The 20860-nt window shown below is 34.4% G+C and overlaps 1 protein-coding gene across 2 annotated transcripts in view; it reads left to right on the forward strand.

Annotated features, from left to right (window-relative positions):
• ec (ubiquitin specific peptidase echinus) overlaps positions 1–20860 on the forward strand; it is a 370800-nt gene that overhangs the window by 203843 nt on the left and 146097 nt on the right. The window contains exon 1 of one of the 2 annotated variants that reach the window (XM_072531846.1): positions 11355–11535. The exons of the other annotated variant lie outside the window; for it this stretch is intronic. Coding sequence (XP_072387947.1) covers positions 11485–11535 — 51 coding nt within the window. The 5' untranslated portion in view covers positions 11355–11484. Of the gene's footprint in view, positions 1–11354; positions 11536–20860 lie in introns of those variants that run through there. 2 annotated transcript variants of the gene reach the window in all.

Raw genomic sequence — 20860 nt, forward strand, 5'->3', positions numbered from 1 at the left:
AATTTTTGAATTGTAATGAAATAGATTTAACATCCAAAGAACCAGAGGAAAATGATAAGAGTAGTGACGGCGAAGAGGAAAAAACGGTTTCTTAAGGCCCTGATAGACGGCATTCTTTAAAACCGCGGTATAAATTCTTACGTCGATCACATATGCATAGGGCAATAAACTTATTTGATGAATCGTAGCATTTTAGTGAGACTATAACTATAGCTTCGAGATCGAGAAGAATCGGACACAGGGAATTAGAAACAATTCGAAATTTACAATTACGAAGAAGCCAAAAATGAAATAGAAATTGAATTAAAATACACGGAGTAGCGACATGACTTATCAGCATTAGACGTTTGTGATGGAAAATGGGGAGATATTACATTCAGAAACTTGCTGAAGGAAACCTTGTGTTTGTGTATGTGATACTAGATAGATCATACTCACACAGTGAACACGTTATGTTATACATATTGTAAATATGTGTCGGATTAACTGACCAAAAGTCCACCGCCCAGGTTTGCAGTTCCGAGGTGACCGGTTAAGAGGAATTATACTGTATCTGTATGCCATTGTCGTGCCAAATTTTAGGATTTTTTGGCTATTTGGTAATCTTCTTCTTCAAGTGCCATCTCGGCGGCGGAGGTCAGCAATCATCATAGCTATTCGGACTTTTGAGGCGGCTGCTCTGGAAAGTTCATTTGATGTACATCCGTACCACTCTCTCAGGTTGCGCAGCCATTACATTTTACGCCTCTCTATGCTTCTTTTCCCTTGGATCTTTCCTTGCATAATCAGTTGGAGCAATGTGTATTTCTCTCCTCGTGTAATATGTCCGAGATATTCCAATTTTAATTGTATTTAAAATTTCTTTATTCATCCTTCTCAGAACCTCTTTGTTTGTGACATGTCCTGTCCGCGATTATTTGGCAATCATAATCGGTAATTTGCTATTGTACTTCAATGCCTTCATAATCATTTTTACTACTATGCCTTCGTGGTTATTCAAATTGTAATCGTTTATCAAACTGATTCCGTCTGTTTTCATCAGATATGTGGTTAAAATAACTACTGCTAAAAAACGATGGCATCAAATTAATCAAACATTAATCTACATAACTAAAAGGCAGCAAAAATCTCCGTTGTAACGGCATGTACCAATTTAAATATTTAATTACCTGAAATTGGTTCAGTAATTTAATGTCTGTGTAAATACTCTAATTGCGTCTGGGTCTGTCTGGTGCTTATCCAGGTGCAAAATTTACTTTAAATTAACACCTGCACTATATTCGGATGATGACTCATTCAATGAATGATTGGACATGCGATCACATGTTTCTAAATCTAAATGGGTTGTACGCTATCGGGCACAGGTTGCTAAAGCAGATGTGCAAACACTGACCCCAAACAATAACATAGTTTTTTCTCAAACGTTATTATTACTGTTTTTATGGTTATTCTAAAATTCATTTATTGTAACAATGTATGTATTAATAGCACATCAGTATAGAATTAATAGCAGAATAAATAAAAAAATGCATTTTTTATGTAGGGTAAGACATTTCACAAAATATTACTTTTGGATTTTTTATTTGACAAATTATTATGCTAAGAATAAATCTTTTTGGGCAACTTATTTATCAGATTTAATTTTGTATAATCTATAAGCTGCACCATTTTAAAATCAACATGCATTTGTTAAAATACTGTCATATTGTCAACTATAATACAACTATAATACAATACATTGTTAACAAGTCAACTATAATATTGTTTATTACCAATGTTAATAACAATAGTAATAAAATATTGTTTGATGAGTATATTAAAACATATTGCAATTGTCAAAAGATATGTTGAATCGACTGCATATGGTTGTATTTTCCTTCTATGAAATGAAAGTTTTGTTGCATTTTTTCATAAAATTTTACAATATAACTAGTATTGTTATCAAATCGTTTCCAGCACATTACCTACGTAATGTTTAACTAACTTTTTAGAGCAGAGTTAACCAAAATAAAGTCTCCTACTACCATGTGAAGATCTATTTATTTCTGATTTAAACTCAGGAAAATTATGCTCTTCAACCATAAAATAAGAATCCATTTCATCATATGTGTCACAGAAGGATATTTGATCGTCATCTTCACTATCAGATGAAGAACTAAAAGGAAGTTTAATCAGCTTCGTTTTTACTTTTTCCTTAGGTTCTTTTTCTCTTGGCGTTGATTTTTTCTTTTTGTTTAGCAACTTCGACATAATAGCAAGTTTCTCTAGTGTACTGGTTAAAATTCTAGTTTTTCTTTTCTTACGCATTCCCCTGTCTTGTAAATCTTTGCCAACTGGCGCTTTTGGAAACGGAGCTATAGACTCTACAGATATATTGAGAGGCAGATCGGTTACAGGTGACCTATATTCACTCTGTGGTGCAGCTAAAGACTGAAAAGTAGACGGGGTAGCCAAATGTTCAGCTGGCATTAAAGTCAAAGAATGGGAAATGGGATCTCCGGTCGATCTGTGGCATACGATTGCAGATATTCTGCTTCTGTAAAAATATTGGTATTAATCGACCACAAACCTGTAACCTCAAAATTTTTTACAATATTTTTTGTTGTGAATGCTTGTAGATAAGCATTTCCCTGCAATTCCTGCAACGTCATAAATACTTATTAGTTTACCAGGATTACTTAACATAAAGTCTTCTGCAGTTTTGTGGTAAAAAATTTTATATGGACCAAAAACCCCTCGGTCCAAGAGCTGCATTTTATGCGATATATGCGGATGAATTGTTAATAAAACTACACCAGAATCCGTGATCACTGGGAAGACGAACAGATACAATAGAACCAAGAATCACAAGAATCAAAAGAACGATATCGCACTAGGTGAAATGGATGAAACGTAACCACTGGTACGAACAAGTAGGGTCTTTAACATTCGAGGGCTTTTGTACATGAATCTTCGAAGAAGAGGTCCAAAGATCTACTAGATATAAATGATCTGCGAATTATCGTAGGTTTCCTAACAGGACACTGTCCTTATGGGGCATATAAATAAAATCGAATTGATAGAAAGTTAATTCGATTTTAGATTTTCTCAGGCTGAAGACAAGAGGGCTCAATACATTTGGCCGTTATCAACTTCATAGATGTGTCACTAAAAGCCATAAAAGACTTTGTTAAAAAGACTAGGGTAAAAGGACAATTTTAACTTAACAAATGGAGGGTGCTTAAGCTCCCACTCATACTGAACCTAATTACTATTTAAATGAGAATAAGCCACAATTAAAGGTTAAAGTACGTTTATTGACGTTTTAATTTCTACTTCGGAAATCGTTCTCAAAATACAAACATTAGTAAATTAAACAAATTTTGTGACTTATTCCCATTTAAATAGTAATTAATCTAACATGCCACAAGAAAATAACTTCAGAACAATATTGAACCTAACCTAACCTAAATGCCTCCCAGTGCGCTGACTTTCATATTGGACATAACATAACCTAAATGCCTTCCTGTGCACTGAATTTGTTGTTCTTACCTGTATGACTCTGTTAATGTTCTGCATCTTGAAAAGCTGCTTTCTTCACTTGAATATTTCTTGATATCGTTCTTTAACTTTAAAACATAAGTTTTGTTGCAGTTTCGCAACTTCACGCAAAACCCCATCTAACGGCGGGTAATACGAACCAAATTGGAAAAACGCACCACTTGCGAGTATAGCAGCATCGCTTTCACCTATGTTTCCGGCGCTGAGTTGCACACACCCGTATTTCCAATATACAGCGGCTTCGAAGGGAAGCTACTAACTCAAGTCAACACAGACTTGTTTCTGATCTTCCGACTGACATAGTTGTTAAGGGGTTAAGGGACATAAGGGGTTGGGCGCCGCTACACTATCTCCAACACTTGTTACTAAGTTACTTTTATCCTGAACTATTTCGTATTGTGACGAGTTTGTACTTTTAACACAACATTTTACTTAACTTTCGAAATTATTAACATTACTTATGAATATTTATATCCTTATTGATTGCAGTATTGCTTATATTTATAACTGATTCATTGATTGATTCATAATTATTGATTTATTGATTTACTTCAGCATTATTCATTTGCTTATGTTAATAATTTTATTGCTTATTGTTACCTTTCTATTGCATATCTTGCGTGCCTCATTACCAAGATTAATTCATTTTACAACTAATTATTAATTGTGTCATTATATGTTGATATTTTACTTTTTATCAATTTAACGTAATGTTACTTTAATTACTCAGTTACCGGATCCTCGAATGCCGTCAATATTAATCAATGCATTTTTTATCGTAGCGGGTACTGGTTTTGTTTACCTGTGATGGTTACTCTATTGTACAGTTTATGTTACATGTATGTTATTTGTCTTTTGATTTTACTTGTTTTAAATAGAGTTTCATATGTTCTACTTGCTTATTATTTGTTTATTTAAATATAAATCCTCAAGGCGAAAGGAAGAAACCAGCGGGTTCTAGATTGAACATATATAGCCATCTTCCTTTCTGATTGCCTCATATATTATATAGAGGTCATCGTATGTACAGAAAGCAACAAGTTTAATACAAGATTAAATACTTCTTTTACATATTTGTTGAACCAAGATGTTTTTGATCTGATCTTAGAAGATTGTTTTTTTTTTCATTGAGATGTGCCAGTCCATGCCAGGTACATATTACCTAACCCAAGACATTAGTATGTCACCTTCTGACTCTTATATGCAACCGTTTAAATATATTTAACTGTTAATTGTTTCTAGTTGATACTGTTTTCGCTTTTATATAAACTAATTTTAGGTATATTTAAAAGAAGAAAATCAGTCCAAACCAAAACAGAAGCTAAACAAAATGTTTTAAGTACGTAAAACCTGTTAAACCATATTTACATTTTTAATAACATTGTTTTGATATAATTCCTATTAAGAAATCATGGTACAAACGGCAACCAAGAACATGGCGCGTCTACAACTTAACAGACCCTCGAATCTACCAGAGTCTCCAAGAGGCATAGCCACTCACCATGGCATAATGTAAAGAGAGAAATAGCTACAAGATCAAAGAAAGAGATAGAGACAAAATGTTCACGTCGATCTTACTATCAAACAAAAGAAAGTTGCTTATTACATGCTAAACAATAGTAATATCCGAAGTTCATAACGCTATTTGAGAATTTTTGCTTAGCATTGTTAAAGGGTATAGTAATTAAGTCAGATAGTACTTTATGTTGATTGTCACATCCTGATCGCCGAGGAAGTTGCATCTGCATTTCCTAATCTTATTTTCAAGGAATTCTGCTGAGTAGCACAATTATTAAAACGATATTAGCAGTTCCTATTATGCTCTTCTGTACGGATGTCGGTTATCTTCCTTGAAAGCAGTGTTTAAGAAAACAGAAAAGTGGTCGTTTGCAAACAAAACTGCAGCATTGAAATTTATGTTAAAAGAACTTCCTTTTATTTATTTCCGTTTTATAATTACACAGAACCGTAATAAAATCACAGACCTAAAAACTTTAAAATTAACTGCTAGTATATTTTAGAATATTAGCAGTTCGTTAGAATATTTTTAACAGTAATTGCACAGCATCTTACAAACAAACTTGGTACTACTGATGAGATTTATGTAATTGAAACAATACGATTGATATTACTCGAAAAATGACAAGAAAGGCCGAATTACATCTATGCGATTCTAAGAACTTTATTGTTCTAAAGCTTTTTCAAAAATACCAATTGAACAAGTAAGATTCAGGTCACAAAGGAGCACCACTGTCCAAGTACTATCTATAACCTACTAACTATATAAGACCTCTGTGGCATTCATTGACTCATGGTTGCATACGCCACGGTTTAAAAAGGAGGTCTAATATGTAAGCTTCCCAAAATAATCCACTGAAAACCATCGCGCGACTTCTAAATAACATCGTTAAGTGATATCTCCGTGACCAAGATCAGCAATCATCATAGCTATTCTGACTTTAGAGACGGCTGCTCTGAAAAGTTAATTTGATGTACATCTGTACCATTCTCTCAGGTTGAGCAGCCATGATAATCTACGTTTCCCTATGCTGTTTTTCCTTTAAATAACATGCTGGATAGTAAACACTTTCCTTTAACCACGGTAAATATAGTAAGCAAACAGAAAACGTTAAATAATGGCCTCTCCCAGCCTTCCACACCGCTTTTAGTCTACATATATATAGCTGATATGCCTCCTGAAAGATTTAGAAAGATTTGATATGCAGACTACTGGGTGTGGTATTAAATAGGTTGAGGTGCATTTTAGGTACTTAGTCAATTAAACTCATAACTCATAATAGAGCTATTTGAATTACTATATTGGTTTAATTATAATGTTTATACTTTCGACTATTCACCAGACAAATATAATAAACAATAACAAATCAAGTGAAACCTATTTACCTAGTTTATAATTAACACAATAACGATTGAACTATTTCGTATTATGTTGTGACGCGTTTGTACTTTTAACAGAACCTTTTACTGTTTTACTATTTGATTCTTATTTTAGTACCGCCTTGGTATGTATATTTTTAGTTATACAAATAAATGCGAGTTTTCAATGTTACCAGTTCATGTAAGTTCATTATTATTTCCATTATAAATAATTGGTATATTGACTTATTCTTAAACCATAAGCCTTTATTTGCTTGTAATGTTTAAGGGTTAAAACTTTACTAGATGAGCACTTACAACTGAAACTCTATCAAAAACTATGAGACTATCATAACGGAGGATATTCAAAAACTGGTTGAGTACTTCAAACAATGGATACTTAAATCTATCCCAAGCTCGAGATTAGCTGTTTTCACTTAAGGTCTCTCATGCAGTCTCTCATGCGATTGTCTTAAATGTACCCACATACGTCGCTGAACGCTTTCTTAGAGAACTGCAACAAGTAAGGGTGATAGATAAAATAGCAGAAAAAGCCAGAATTAGGTTTGCAGAATTAGAGAATCACCCAAGACCGATCCTGCTAGAGATAATAAGATATGATGCGTTCCATCGATGGAAGCATAAAAGACCAAAACAGCAAATCCTGGCAAACACACAAAGTCTAGATAATTCGTAGCTCTACCAACAGAAAAAGCAGCACTGGCAATTTTAATAATTGATGTTTATTTTCAGGTCAACCTTCAAAAAAAAAATCAAATAAATAAAGGTTCCGGCCACCAAAAAATTAAAAAATACTAACAAAAAGACGGCAACCACCCAAAAAAATTAACAAAACCCCAAAATCTGGGCACGAAAGGCCCACATCCTCGGCCACCGAGTCGCGCAGCCTGGAACTCGATACCTGAGCAAGCAATTTCAGTTCGATTACACGTCACTAGAGAAAGCAGGAAAAGAGCGCCTTACGCTAACCTGCATTGATCGGCTTAGGATATCGTGCTGGGAGTTCTTGTACCCAGGACTTCCATACGAAAAGCATTTGGCTGATAGTTGTGCCCCTATCGCGCATTAGAGTGCTATAGGGGGGAAAGGGCTATTGGAGTGGTTCCTGATAACACGAATTAATACACCTCGCTCCAATGAATTGTAACACTCGAAAGTCATCCTAAAGGGTGTGCAAATCTATCTGACTGGGTTTAATAAAACTGCTTGCTTGCTTGTCTTATGCTTTCAACGAAAGCAGCAGTCGCAAGCGACGCTATGTGCAATCGTAAAATAGTAACTTAATAAAAGCAACAAGCGGTCTGTCTTATGCGCCTGATGAAAGTAATGACATGCGTCTGCTGCATCGATCGACTGCATATGATAGCAGTGCTCTGTAGCGACTGCATGCGTTCAATTCACAAAACACCAAAAAATTGAGCGTTTGACTCGTAGAACTAATTTCTGGGTGACCAGAACTCTACAATCCCGCATATAATGATTATAGGGATGTAAATATGAGGGACAACGTGGGGGAAATAATAGCAGTCAGCTTTGGAGACAACTAAAGAGCTGTTTACATAAATTAAAATATATAAATTTTTATTGAACCGCACAAAAAATAAAAATACTGATTATAAAATATTGTAGGTCATAACTATTATAGATCTTCAACTCTGCTCACATAAATTTTATTTTTACTCTTTTCTGAACTTAGCATGTTACCTAGCATCATTTTTAAAATGCTCTCCTCCAATTCTTGATGTTTTTAATATATGAAGATAAACCTGTATCTGTATCTGCTTATTATAAAATTACCGTTGTTTTATCGCATGCGTCTAAATTCACAAGAGAGACTACCCAACCAGTGCGTTAGTCGCTTGCGACAGTCAAACGCAAGCGACAGTCGCATAAGAGAGACTGCACCTAATAAGCACAGTTATAACGCCAATTACCTGGGCGTCACTCTGAATGGAACACTCGAGTTAAAGAAACATCTTTAGAATACCGCAGTAAAGTTAAGAACTGGCAACAACATCATACAGAAGCTCTGTAGGAATAAATGGTATCGTCAGCAGATACACTTCGATGGTCAGCTCTTGAACTCATACTATACGGCTGTATAATGTGCCCCTGTATGGCTGAATAGACCTCACATAAAAATTATCCAGCTTAATTCCATTACACGTCTAATATTTGGAATGATCAAATCAAGATCGATAGAATGGCTGCCACTGCTAAGCCACATACAAACCACCGGATCTCCGTCGCCAGCATTGCTTTATTCGGAGTTCCGAAAAATACTTAACCACTAGCAATTACCAATACACAGAGGCATGATTGACGCCTACTTATATCGCTTACTCTCCAGAAAACCACCAACTAAACCTGCCAACAATTTCCAAATGCACACCCAGAGGAAGAATATGGAGAGCGACAGGCCCAACCTAATAATGATAAACATACCATGCATCGCAGAAATTAAACCAGGTTTTGACCTCTTCCGAAAATCACGGTCAACCCTCAACATAATACGAACAGGAGATGGAAATTAGACTCCCTTCACAAATGAAAGGTGAGAGTTTCTGTCGAATGCAGAATCTTTGGAGCTGGTAAATACACCATCCAGCACACGATTGCCGAATGTTCTTTGAGGAAATATGATAGAGACCTGCTGGACTTTGCCTGCGCGACACCGGCGATGATTAATTTTAATGATTTAGATGTTGTACTTAATTGCGTATTAAATAGTCCTATGTGAAATAAAGAAATAAGAACTTTATTAATCCGGGTAACACCGGGAGTATCTTGGTTTATTGTTAATGTGCTGTTCTTATTATAAGCTAGCGTGGATTCCTATTCGAATATATTGCTCGACAAAAATGGAAATATTATATGGGAGACAGAACAAAAACTACGACGATGGAAAGAGTACATCGAGGAATTATTTCATGACCAGAGAGAAGCTAGTACATCTGTAGATAGCCAAACGGGAGATGTAGGCCCAGAGATAACCAAATCAGAGGTTAGTCAGGCATTAAACTCAATGAAAACGAATAAATCTGCTGGTCCAGATGAATTACCAAGCGAGCTATTAAAGTTGGTCAACGAGAAAAACCTAGACATAATAGTAGAACTGTTCAACGCTATCTATACTACAGGAATCATTGCTAGAGAAAAGTTGACATTAGCATTTGTGTGTTTACCAAAGAAAGTGAATGCCAAAGAGTGCAGTGACTATCGAACCATAAGCTTAATGTCACATACCTTGAAAATTCTGTTGAAAATTATCCACGCCAGAATTCACACTAAACTGGAGCTGGATATTAGTGACACACAATATGGGTTACGCAATGGTATGGGTACCAGAGATGCACTATTCTCCTTCAACGTGCTGACGCAGAGATGTTTGGATGTTAACCGTCCTCTTTACGTCTGTTTTATAGACTACAATAAATTTAAGGCTAATAACAAATTTTTATTACAATCAGCAAGCAATAGTACGAATTGAAAAAGAGACATCTGAAGAAATGGAAATAAAGAGAGGAGTCAGGCAAGGCTGCATACCATCACATCTATTGGCATAAGAGTAAATGGAGTCTTAGTTAACAACATCAGATATGCAGATGATACAGTAATAATAGCCGAAGGTTTACAAGATCTGGAAAGACTCACAAGTAAAATAGTAATGTGTAGTAGAGAGTACGGACTCTCGCTCAATATCAAAAAGACGAAGTTTATGAAAATTTGTAAAAACAACCATAATACTAACGAAATCTTGACAGTAGAAGGCCAGCAGATCGAAAGAGTAAAAAAATACACTTACCTAGGAACACTTATAACAGAAAATAAGGACAACACTGCAGAAATCAAAATCAGAATCGAAAAAGCACGTTCTAATTTTATGAAAATGAAAAAGGTCCTATGTGGCAAATATTTAACATTAGCTCTTAAAGTATGCCTAACAAAATGTTACGTATATAGTGTACTATACTATGGAGTGGAATCATGGACGTTAAATCTAGACACAATGAGACGACTTTGAAATGTGGTCCTATAGAAGAATTATGAGGGTTTCCTGGGTAGATAGAGTTACGAACAATGAAGTACTGAGAAAAATAGGTAAAGATAAGGAAGTTGAACTTACAATTAAAGAAAAAAGCTACAGTATCTCGGACATGTGATGCGGGGCGAGAAGTATGGCATCCTGCGACTCATAATGCAAGGAAAGATAGATGGCAGAAGAAGCATCGGAAGAAGACGAATTTCATGGCTCAAGAAACTGAGAGAATGATTTGGATGCAGCTCAAAACAACTATTTAGAGCTACTGCCTCAAAAATTAAAATAGCTATTATGATTGCCAACCTCCGTAGCAGAGATGGCACCTGAAGAAGAAGAAGTGGATTCCTATCACAATTTCCTTGTAGTGCTGATTCCTTTTTTCATAGTTCTGTTTTAAAATAATTCTTATTTTCTGATAGATGAATGATAAATATTAATTCATGACTTCTTATCCTTTAATATATCTAATAACAAAGGTAGTCAAAACAATAACGTCGATAAACACTATCATTATCGCAGTACAATGAGATGAAAATGTACTGCGAATGGCACTAATACCTCAGTAATCCCAGAATACGTCAGGATGTCAAAAGATTCATAATTTTATCTTTTTTAAAATTTTCTCATTTAATATGTGCCTACTAGAATAACATATTGCAACTGATGTGACTCATAAATATTCAGTAATATACCGGGAGACATATATTGTTGCTTAATGTATTAGATGTGCCATAAATCAGTCAAATTCAATCGAAAACCAAACGGCATTTTCTTGGTCACGAATCCTGTCCCCTTCTCCCCACGCGTTCCCCTTCAGCGGTCCGCTACACCTGTGTGCACCGCGCCAGGTAAGACCAACAACCAACGAAACTGACTCAACCAACTTTTCGAATCGAACATACACATATTGCGCGCGCTGCTTGATTTTGACGATTTTCCGCCAAAAAGTGCAGTTAAAGTTTGTGATTTTGGATTATTTCTTGAGAAAATGTGCCAGTGAAAAGATGACTAAGGGGAAAACTCATCGGCCTAAGGCGCTGTACCAGGTTTCTAAGGTAACTGTGATTTGTTTGTTTACTGTTGTCAGGTGGCCGGCCATCTTGACTTAAGATACGGGGTTTTAAATGGTGAAAGTAGCCGGGAGTTCGCTGTAATGAAAATACTATATTTACACGTTATGCAAATTTCACATTAGCAAGTTTATTTTATGCTTTTGTAAGTAAACAACTTGTCATACTTAACATTAATTTTGTAAACATTTTTAATTATGACAATTCCACTCGTGTATACAACATTTAAAACTGGGAAAAATTGTTAAGTAGTAAACATAGTTTAGTGCTTGATAAATTGATCTGCATTTGCATCTGGCTAAATTTGTATTAATAACAATGCTATTCAGTTCTACGTTCAACGGCAATATGAATTTGTAGTATCAACAAAAATTGAAAAAATCGTTAATATTTTAATATATTGGGTCTGTAATATAAAGAAAATAAACGTTAAAAACTGTAGAGCGCATGTTGGAAAAACTGGTTGGAGTACAACTGCTACGAAAAATACTGTAATGAATTCAAAATTCCTTTTGACTCTGCCATCAGTGTAGAAAAACATTAGCCGTCAGAAACGTTAAACGAGACAAAATTGTAGCACTTAAAAGTATCTAAATAATTAAAATGGTACCACGATAGGGTAAACAGTCTCCGATAGGTTATGTGCCTTTTAAAATTGCATTTTTTGATAATAATGAGACTTCTATTATAATTGTAGTTATTATTTACTTATTTTTTGTACCTTTCTAGTAAAACTAAACCAACCCAACCAACCAAAAGAGTTTAATTTTTTGACTTAACATAATTTTATTGGTATTATTTACAAGTCATGTAGCAGTATTGAGAACACAGACTTTTTTATAAATCCATATGTTAAGATTACGGTTGCAAAGTTTCTAAGCTATTCAGCCTTATGCACGCTTTTCAGCTTCATGAACGTTTGTGTTATCTCCATTTTCGATTAACCACGTTCCTAAGAATTTATATATGTTGTTACTCTTTCATCAGTGTGTTGTTGATGACCAGGTTATAACATTTATTGGTTGTTTTAAGAATCATCTTTTTTATTTTATTTACTGTTACATATCGCACGTGTTGTACACATGTTGTAGTGAGCGTTGTGTAACCCTTCCATATGCTTTACAAATATGGCCATACCATTCGCAAATCTAATCTTATTGTTGTTACTTCCTGCGACCACAATACCTTCCACTTTTACCTGTTCCCTTTCGACTGTAGCCCTTGCTGAGTGATTTTGACACATATTGATATAATTTGTAGATTACTATTATGTTTTTTCTCTTTTCCACGTAATACTGGTATAAACTGGTGGTACTACAGCCGATTGACTTATTACAATTACAATATACAGAAATTCACCCTGTTTTACCTACTGCGCCTATTACTGCAAGAAGTCATCCCAATAGAAGAGTATATTCAATGTTTGTTAGATGCCTTGTTTATCATGCTACTCTGAAAGTCTATCTTCATAGATTTAATTTAAGTGAAACAGAACTTTGCGATTGTAATGGTAACACTGACGATATCAATAATTGGATCTGCATTGGGTGCATATATAATGATGCTGCTATTAAGTATCTATTGGAAAATCTGCTAAAAGAACAAATACCTCTTCCTCAGTGTCAATATTCTATTTTATATATCTCTCGTCATAATATTAGGCTTAACCAAATTTTTTGGGAATATTTAAAAAGGACTAAAAGAAAAATTTAGGATGGAATGTGTAATGTGAATGTATAAATCTAGCTTTGTTCCCTTTGTCTATCCTTATGTTATATATTTACCTCCTAGCCGTTGCCTGTTTCGTGTTATAATAAAGTCGCTATGAAAGGCACCTTAGCGTGAAAAGTATCCCTATATTACGTAGTCCCTTGTTGGTTCTAAATATTCACTTTAAGTTGGTTAGGGCCTTGAATGTAACGAATGAAAGTATAGTTTCTTGTCAATCTACTGATTCTTGTGATACTGCTGTTTACATTATATTTTTAATTAACCTCTAGGCGAAGTACTATTTTGTTAACAAATGCAGTAGGCCAATACATCATTAACAAATTCAAGTATTCAAATACATTATCGTGGCTGAATGGATCAAGTTATCCAAAGCCATTAATTAAATAAAAAAAATTGACTGTATATTATGTATGTTGTAGTATGTGTGTTAAGAAAATACCTTGTTACTAAATAAAGTCGGCAACAAAAAAGAAATTTTTAAATAAAAAGTCTACCCCGGTTCCATTCGAGCTCACGATCCCTTAGTCTTTCCACTCAGAAAGTTGAAGCTCTTAGGATAGGTTGTATTAATATGAGTGGACGCCTAACCACCCTTCCCCTCGACGTAAGACGTCTATTGTGGCTAATCCCAGGTTAAAGTTATCTTGTTAGACCTACCTTTTTAACAAAGTCTATTATGGCCTTTGGTGACACTTCTACGACGTCGTAAGACTCTTGTTGATAATGCTCAAATGTATTAAGCCTTATCCTATCCAACACTGGACAGTTGCACAGAAAGTGTTTCGCCATCTTGTCTTTAATAACAAAATCTGCAATCCACACTTTCTGTCAGTCCGATTTTATACATATGCACATTTAAGACCCATTTGTTCGAACTAGTGGCTACCTTTCATCCATTCCACCCAGTCCAATATCGTTCTTTTGTTTGTGCTTCTTGCTATTTTCCTTCCCCAGCAAGTAGGTCGCTTTTTCGTTACCTTTAATACCAGCATGTTCAGGCCTTTGGAGAGTTGACTTCCTTACCACTACTCCACCAAAACGATTTCCTATAATTTCTCTCAAGAATACTACATATTAGTTTTTCAGTCTGAACTCGGTCAAAAACCTTTAGGAAATGTATAAACCAAGCAAATATATGTGTATATATAAATATATATCTTGTGTTATACACAAGCATAGCTGTTTCATAATGGACTGTTTAGTCTGTTTTTAAACACTTATTTCTTCTTTCAATTTGCCTTGTATTTGTTTGTGCAATTTTAAGAAAAGTTTTCAGTTCCATATCGGTGCAATAGATCAAATATAACACAACGTAAACAACTCATATTGTATTTGACATTTAACTCCCCTGGTAAATATAGTTCAAAATAATAATACAAATATGTTTACCATTATTAATGTTTAGAAATAAAACACGTGCAGTGTTATAGCGTTAATGTAATAAAATGATTTATTACACATATTCTGAACTGCATTGTCTAAAACCTTTTGCTTATATCAGAGACTACTAAAAATAAACTATAAAATGATTATTGATCCACTTTCTTAATTTTAAAATATAGGTTTAGAAGTTAATTTTAAACAACTGTTATTTCTGTATTTCGATCTAGATCCATAATTTATTCATATCCTTTTTATAATACATTTAATTTGATAGTTTTTGTAGAGTTTTATCTATTTGATATAAACATTGTTAACTGTGAAAATCTCCGTGAGATTCTACGTGAAATTAGCACAAAAAAACTTCTGACGTCAATAAAATATTAGTATTTTAAATTATATGCAGTTGATAGTGTAGAAGAGTGCCAGGGGACAGAATGACAGGTGAAGAACAAACACGTTAAGAGACAATCGAATTAACCAGCAGAGTTCAAATTATAAATAGGACGAGATAATTTTAAGTTCTGAGGAAATTGGTCATCATCATAATCATTCCTTCATCATCAAATGTCACCCATCGGATATTACTCTCCTATTCGACTCCTGGCATCGATTAGTGTCACACTTGGACATCCCTACGAGTAATAAATTCATTCTTAATTTTATCCCTTTTTGTCATTCCATTTATTCATCTAAACATTCTCATTTTTGCAACATGCATTCATTGTTCTTCATTTTTTGTATGTTACTATCATAATTGGTTTTATGGCAGTCTTATACAATTTACTTTTGAGTTTTATTAGTATGTCTTCACCGCACAATATCTCCCTTGCCTTCTTCGATTTCATTCATCCCGCTCTAATTTTACATCATGCATTTACACCCATTTTCCCATTGCTCTGTAATACTGATCTTATGTACTGAAAACTATAACTTTTCACCATCATAAAAAATTACCGTCTTAAGAGAAGCTTAAAGTTAGCGAGAAGCTTAAAAAATGGCTACCAAATTGCATATAATGTAACTTTAATAACAACCAATAAAAACACACCAATAGTGATCCCCGACGTGAATGAGACTTGCATACCAATAGGAACATTTGGGCATACAAATACAATAACGTCTTCTCCGCGTGAAGTCCAGGACATCATGAGGCGCTTTAGTCCCAGTGCTCTCCAGGCACTCCTCCATAACCTCCTCATAGCACTCGCAGTGATAGCTATGAGAGGCTATAATGCTTGTCATGTGAGAGTCTTGGGAAACGAGATTCCCACTTGACGTCTTCTCCGCAAGAAGTCCAGGACATTGTGAGTCGCTTTAGTCCCGTGGTCTGCTTTTTCTTGTGATCTTAAAAAACCAATAAAAAGGTCTGAACAAACTAACCATAAAGGAAGCAAGAAGTTTTAGGTTAATTACAAATCAAGAGTAAACGCCATATATGATAATGGACGAAACAGAAATGGAAAAGAAAAAATGATAAATTACAGATGGAAGAAAGTCACATATTGATAGAAAATACTCGAGGAGTTTCTTATAAGAGTAAATATAGTAGAAAACGAACGCGAAGAGTATGAAATAAATGCAAGTATAGCAAAAGAAAACAGAAAATATGGAGCGTTGCGAACTAATAACAATGTAAGCGAGAAAACATGGATATTGTAAAATTCGGTCATACATTTTTTGAGAGATAGAAGTGAATTTAACATTTTAAGTGTAAATTAAAGGCTTTTATACATTTAAGGCTATTATATACATAGAGGCTTTTTGGAAGTGGCTTTTTGTATATGCTTGAAGTGTTACTGATGATTTAAAGCTTTTGACGTAATAAATTTTGTAATCCTTTGGATATTTTCATAATTTTATTAATTTTATAAATTATCCTAATACCATTAGAAGTTTCACACTTCACTTGTTTTTGTTTAAAACAAGTTTTGAAAGTACAGATAATATCATCATCATCATGCAACCTCTTCTGTCCACTGCTGGACATATGTCTCTCCCATTTTTCGCCACTCTTCACGGTTCTGTGCTTGTTGTTGCCATTTTTTGGATATTCGTCTAATGTCGTCCATCCAGCGTGTAGTGGTCGTCCTCTGCTGCGTTTGTCTACTCGTTTAAGCCCGTCAATTAGTTTTCTGGTCCATCTTGTGTCTTTCAGTCTCGCTATGTGACCTGCCCAATTCCATTTCAGCTTGGCTATACGTTCGACGACGTCACTGATACCTGTTCGTTTCCTTAAGTCTTGATTCTTCAAGACAGATAATATACTAGATGACAAATAATAAACTACTAGGATTTGTCTGTTTCCAAAGATGTCTTTGCAGTTCTTGATAATTAAAAAACTAAGCAAAAAAGACAAAGTCGTACAATATATTATTATTTCTTAGGTTTCACTTAAAAATGATTGTCTAAACTAAAGTTTTTTATTGAATTACATTTAAAACTAGCGGACCAACTCGACATCGAGTTTTTTAAATGAAATTTTTATTTTGCGAGAAAAATATACAATATATACAATGACCGGAAGTAAAAATATTTTTATCAATAACTCAAAAACTATAAATGATAATTTCGTAAACTTACATTTTTGAACTCTACGTTGAATTCTCTATTAATATATATATATATATATATATATATATATATATATATATATACCCGGTATTTAGGCGGCACACGCCCTTCCGGTAGGGATCTATGGAGGAGTATCACCAAGCCGCAAGCCCTTATCTCTTGCCGTACTGCTCCACCATAGGCCGATCAGATACCAGCATATTCTAGACTAAGCCGCAGATTCATTTAGAATTTTAAACCGCTGCGTTAGCCTTTTTGTGTTCTGTACACCGAGCTGGGGATTGAACTGACATCTCTCGCAGTGAAGCCAAGGAGAAGCCAGCCGCCCTGCCCGCTTGGCTATCCGATCGATGAATTATTAATTTATTAATTTGACCAATAAAAACGAAAACGGAAGTCGACCTCAAAACCGGAATGCAATTTTTAGTTCATCAAATGTCGACATGGATATCATTTAGCAGTTAATTTTGCATGCTGATCACGAATCCGGTGTCAGATTTGCTCTATCTTGACGTTTTATGCGCGTTTCGGGTCACTTCCGGTGTCGGATCGCAACCGGAAGTACATATTTAGATTCGTCTCGACGAGACCTTTCGATCCATATATACATTGTGGGGTCTAAAACTTAAAGTAAATTTTAACTTCCGGTCATCTCAAAACCGGAAGTGAATTTTTGTACCAAAAGTATATCTTGACAATCTCATACGTAATACTAATAATAATCCGAAAAAATATTTTAATTATCTAATATGGTTTTTGAGTAAAGTGGTGGACAAGAAAAGGGCTTAGCGTTTTAGTATATAAGATTGTTAAGCATTATGCTTAACAGCTTAACATAATCTCAGCATTCCCGTCGTTCTATTTTTTTTTTTCGTTTGTTACTAATTAATGTGTGCTTGATCCGTCCCGACATAACTTTTCACACTCATATAAATTTCAAGAATATAAAACAGAAGTAAGTATACATACACGTCGTTTTTTAAACAATCGATCGTTTCTATAAATATGCAAGGAATGTTTACAGAATCAATCGGATTTAATTTCAGGCTGATCTTGAAAATAAACCAATCAACCACAGAAATAGTCTGCCAGAGCCGGTTCAAAGGAAATCTTTTTCTTACCGCACCGTATTTCAGATTGCTATCTCATCATACATGCCTTGACAAAATTCATTTTATGAACGATTTAGTATGTTTTTATAGTTAATTTCTTGAATATTTTTTAATTTTAAAAAAGTTTAATAAAACATTAAAATTAAAAATCCAAATGAATTTACAATTATTGTTCAAATTGTTCAGAACGAACGTTTTCGGACTTATCACTCCATCTTCAGTGAACTTTGAAGTGCTTGCTAAATAACCTCATCACCAAGCATTGGATGTGTTTAAATTACATATTAAATGTTTAAAATTTTAAATTGAAACGACATATTGTCGATGTTTAAATAAATAACTTTCCGGGAACACTAGGATCCCTACTCAAAACTACATCCGCATCTGGGTTGATCAGAAAACACCAGCCAACTAACTGCTGATGCCAGAAATGAAAATTAAATGTTTAAATGACAATGGCATTCAGACAAGGTTGGTAACAATGCCAAGTCAGGAGTATAACGATCGTGGATCGTGTATCAAACAGTCAAGTCATAAGAAGATTTGATGAAGAATGTGAAATTGTTTTAACAATGAAGAAGCGAAGATAGAATTTCTGAGTGAACAGCATGATCTACTGCAATTTATATGGAAAGTTCAAGGCAGAACAGGTCCGTAGAGACGAAGAATTTCCTGGCTCTCTAATCTTAGAAAGTCCTACAAATAAATGGCTACACTAAGTTCCTTTTCTCATTTTCGGACATCTTCCACTTTGGTTTACCACGTCATGACTGCGAAATATTCGGGATTATGAAGAATTATTCCACGCTGCTAAGAACAGAAAGTTTTAGAAATGTGGTCGACAACTTTACAGAAGATACTTTACATCCATCCATTACATATTAATATCTCTATGCTGAGTTTAGCTTTATGAAGATCAATAAGTATTTTGAGTAGCGGGCTGAAGGTTCTTATAACATTTTTGGTTGCCTTTGGTCAGGAGTATAACGATCGTGGATCGAGTATCAAACAGTCAAGTCATAAGAAGATTCGATAAAGAATGTGAAATTGTTTTAACAATGAAGAAGCGAAAATAGAATTTCTGAATGAACAGCATGATCTACTGCAATTTATATGGAAAGTTCAAGGCAGAACAGGTCCGTAGAGAGGAAGAATTTCCTGGCCCTCTAATCTTAGAAAGTCCTACAAATAAATGGCTACACTAAGTTCTTTTTCTCATTTTCGGACATCTTCCACCATGCGGCTCTTTGGTTTACCGCAGACTGGTTTTGGTTCGATAAAATGAGTAGTAACACCTTCTTTAAACGGACTCTTACAAATTTTGTTACCGGAAATTTCCTTATGGACTCATCACAAAGTTACACCGTTGTACTTCGCGAATGCTTAAGGAGCTATTTGCATTTCCAAGGTATTACAGACTCACAGTTGTAGACTTGAAATTTGTCAATGAGTTGAGAATTGATGCGTTTTTTCAGGCACTCTTAAATACAAAAATCTAATGAAATTCATGAAATTAAAGACACAGTAATCAAAAACAAAATCCACAAATAAATTAATTATTTAGTCATTTTTTATTATCTGTAATTATGTTCAGATTGATTCGTTTTAATCTCTTGAACCAGTTGATTCCATTGGTCGTATTTGAATGTCAAATGTAATTGTCCTGATTTCACACGATTTAGTACATAAACTTGTAGTACGCAGATGTTTGAAGCCGGTCCTACTTTTTGTAATTTGTACTAAGGTATGTTGAACTTTTTTGTTGGTATCTATCCGTGAGAAGTTCATCGGGAGTCTAACCTATCAAAAATAAAGCAAAATTAACAATGGAGATACTGCATTAGTTACACATGTTTAAAGCATTTATTTATTTAAGTTAGTGGACTGCTGATTAGGTCAAGAACCTTCTGACACGAAATTTGAATTAGACGTTTGAATTTGGATAAAATACAGATTAAAACTGTGGTTTGGGAATTGTTAGGTGTTTTACATACAAAAAGATTATTTAATATTAAAGTTCCGGGATGTTACTGTTAGCAGAATAATTTATTGTTAAAATGTTGGGTATTTTCCTGTAGGAAATACACGATTTTTACGTTAACAATGATCTTTGACACCAATTTTTAATATGCCTGCAAATTTTTTTGTTGTCAAACATACCCAATGTATAGTTAGTAGTAACGTGTCTATGAAGAAGCCACAGCGTGGTGAACCAAGTCATGTATATGTAAACACAGCGGAAATGTTTCACTATGTTTATTTATTTTATATAATAATTATTATATGAGCTGTGTCGGATCTTGTAGAAAGGTTGTTAAAATAAAGTTGATCCTTTGGTTTCCCATTTCTATAACATACTGTAACCATCCTGCACACTTGCTTAATTCATCCCAATTGATTATAACCTCTTTTTTCGTCCTAAAAATGATCTTATGCTGCCTTCCTATAAATCTATATCTAAATAATTCCCTCATGGTTAAAATTATTGTATTATTTTCCTTTGTTATATAAAT

Source organism: Diabrotica undecimpunctata, chromosome 5 (genome assembly GCF_040954645.1).
Source record: "Diabrotica undecimpunctata isolate CICGRU chromosome 5, icDiaUnde3, whole genome shotgun sequence".
In the NCBI taxonomy this organism is placed as follows: domain Eukaryota; kingdom Metazoa; phylum Arthropoda; class Insecta; order Coleoptera; family Chrysomelidae; genus Diabrotica; species Diabrotica undecimpunctata.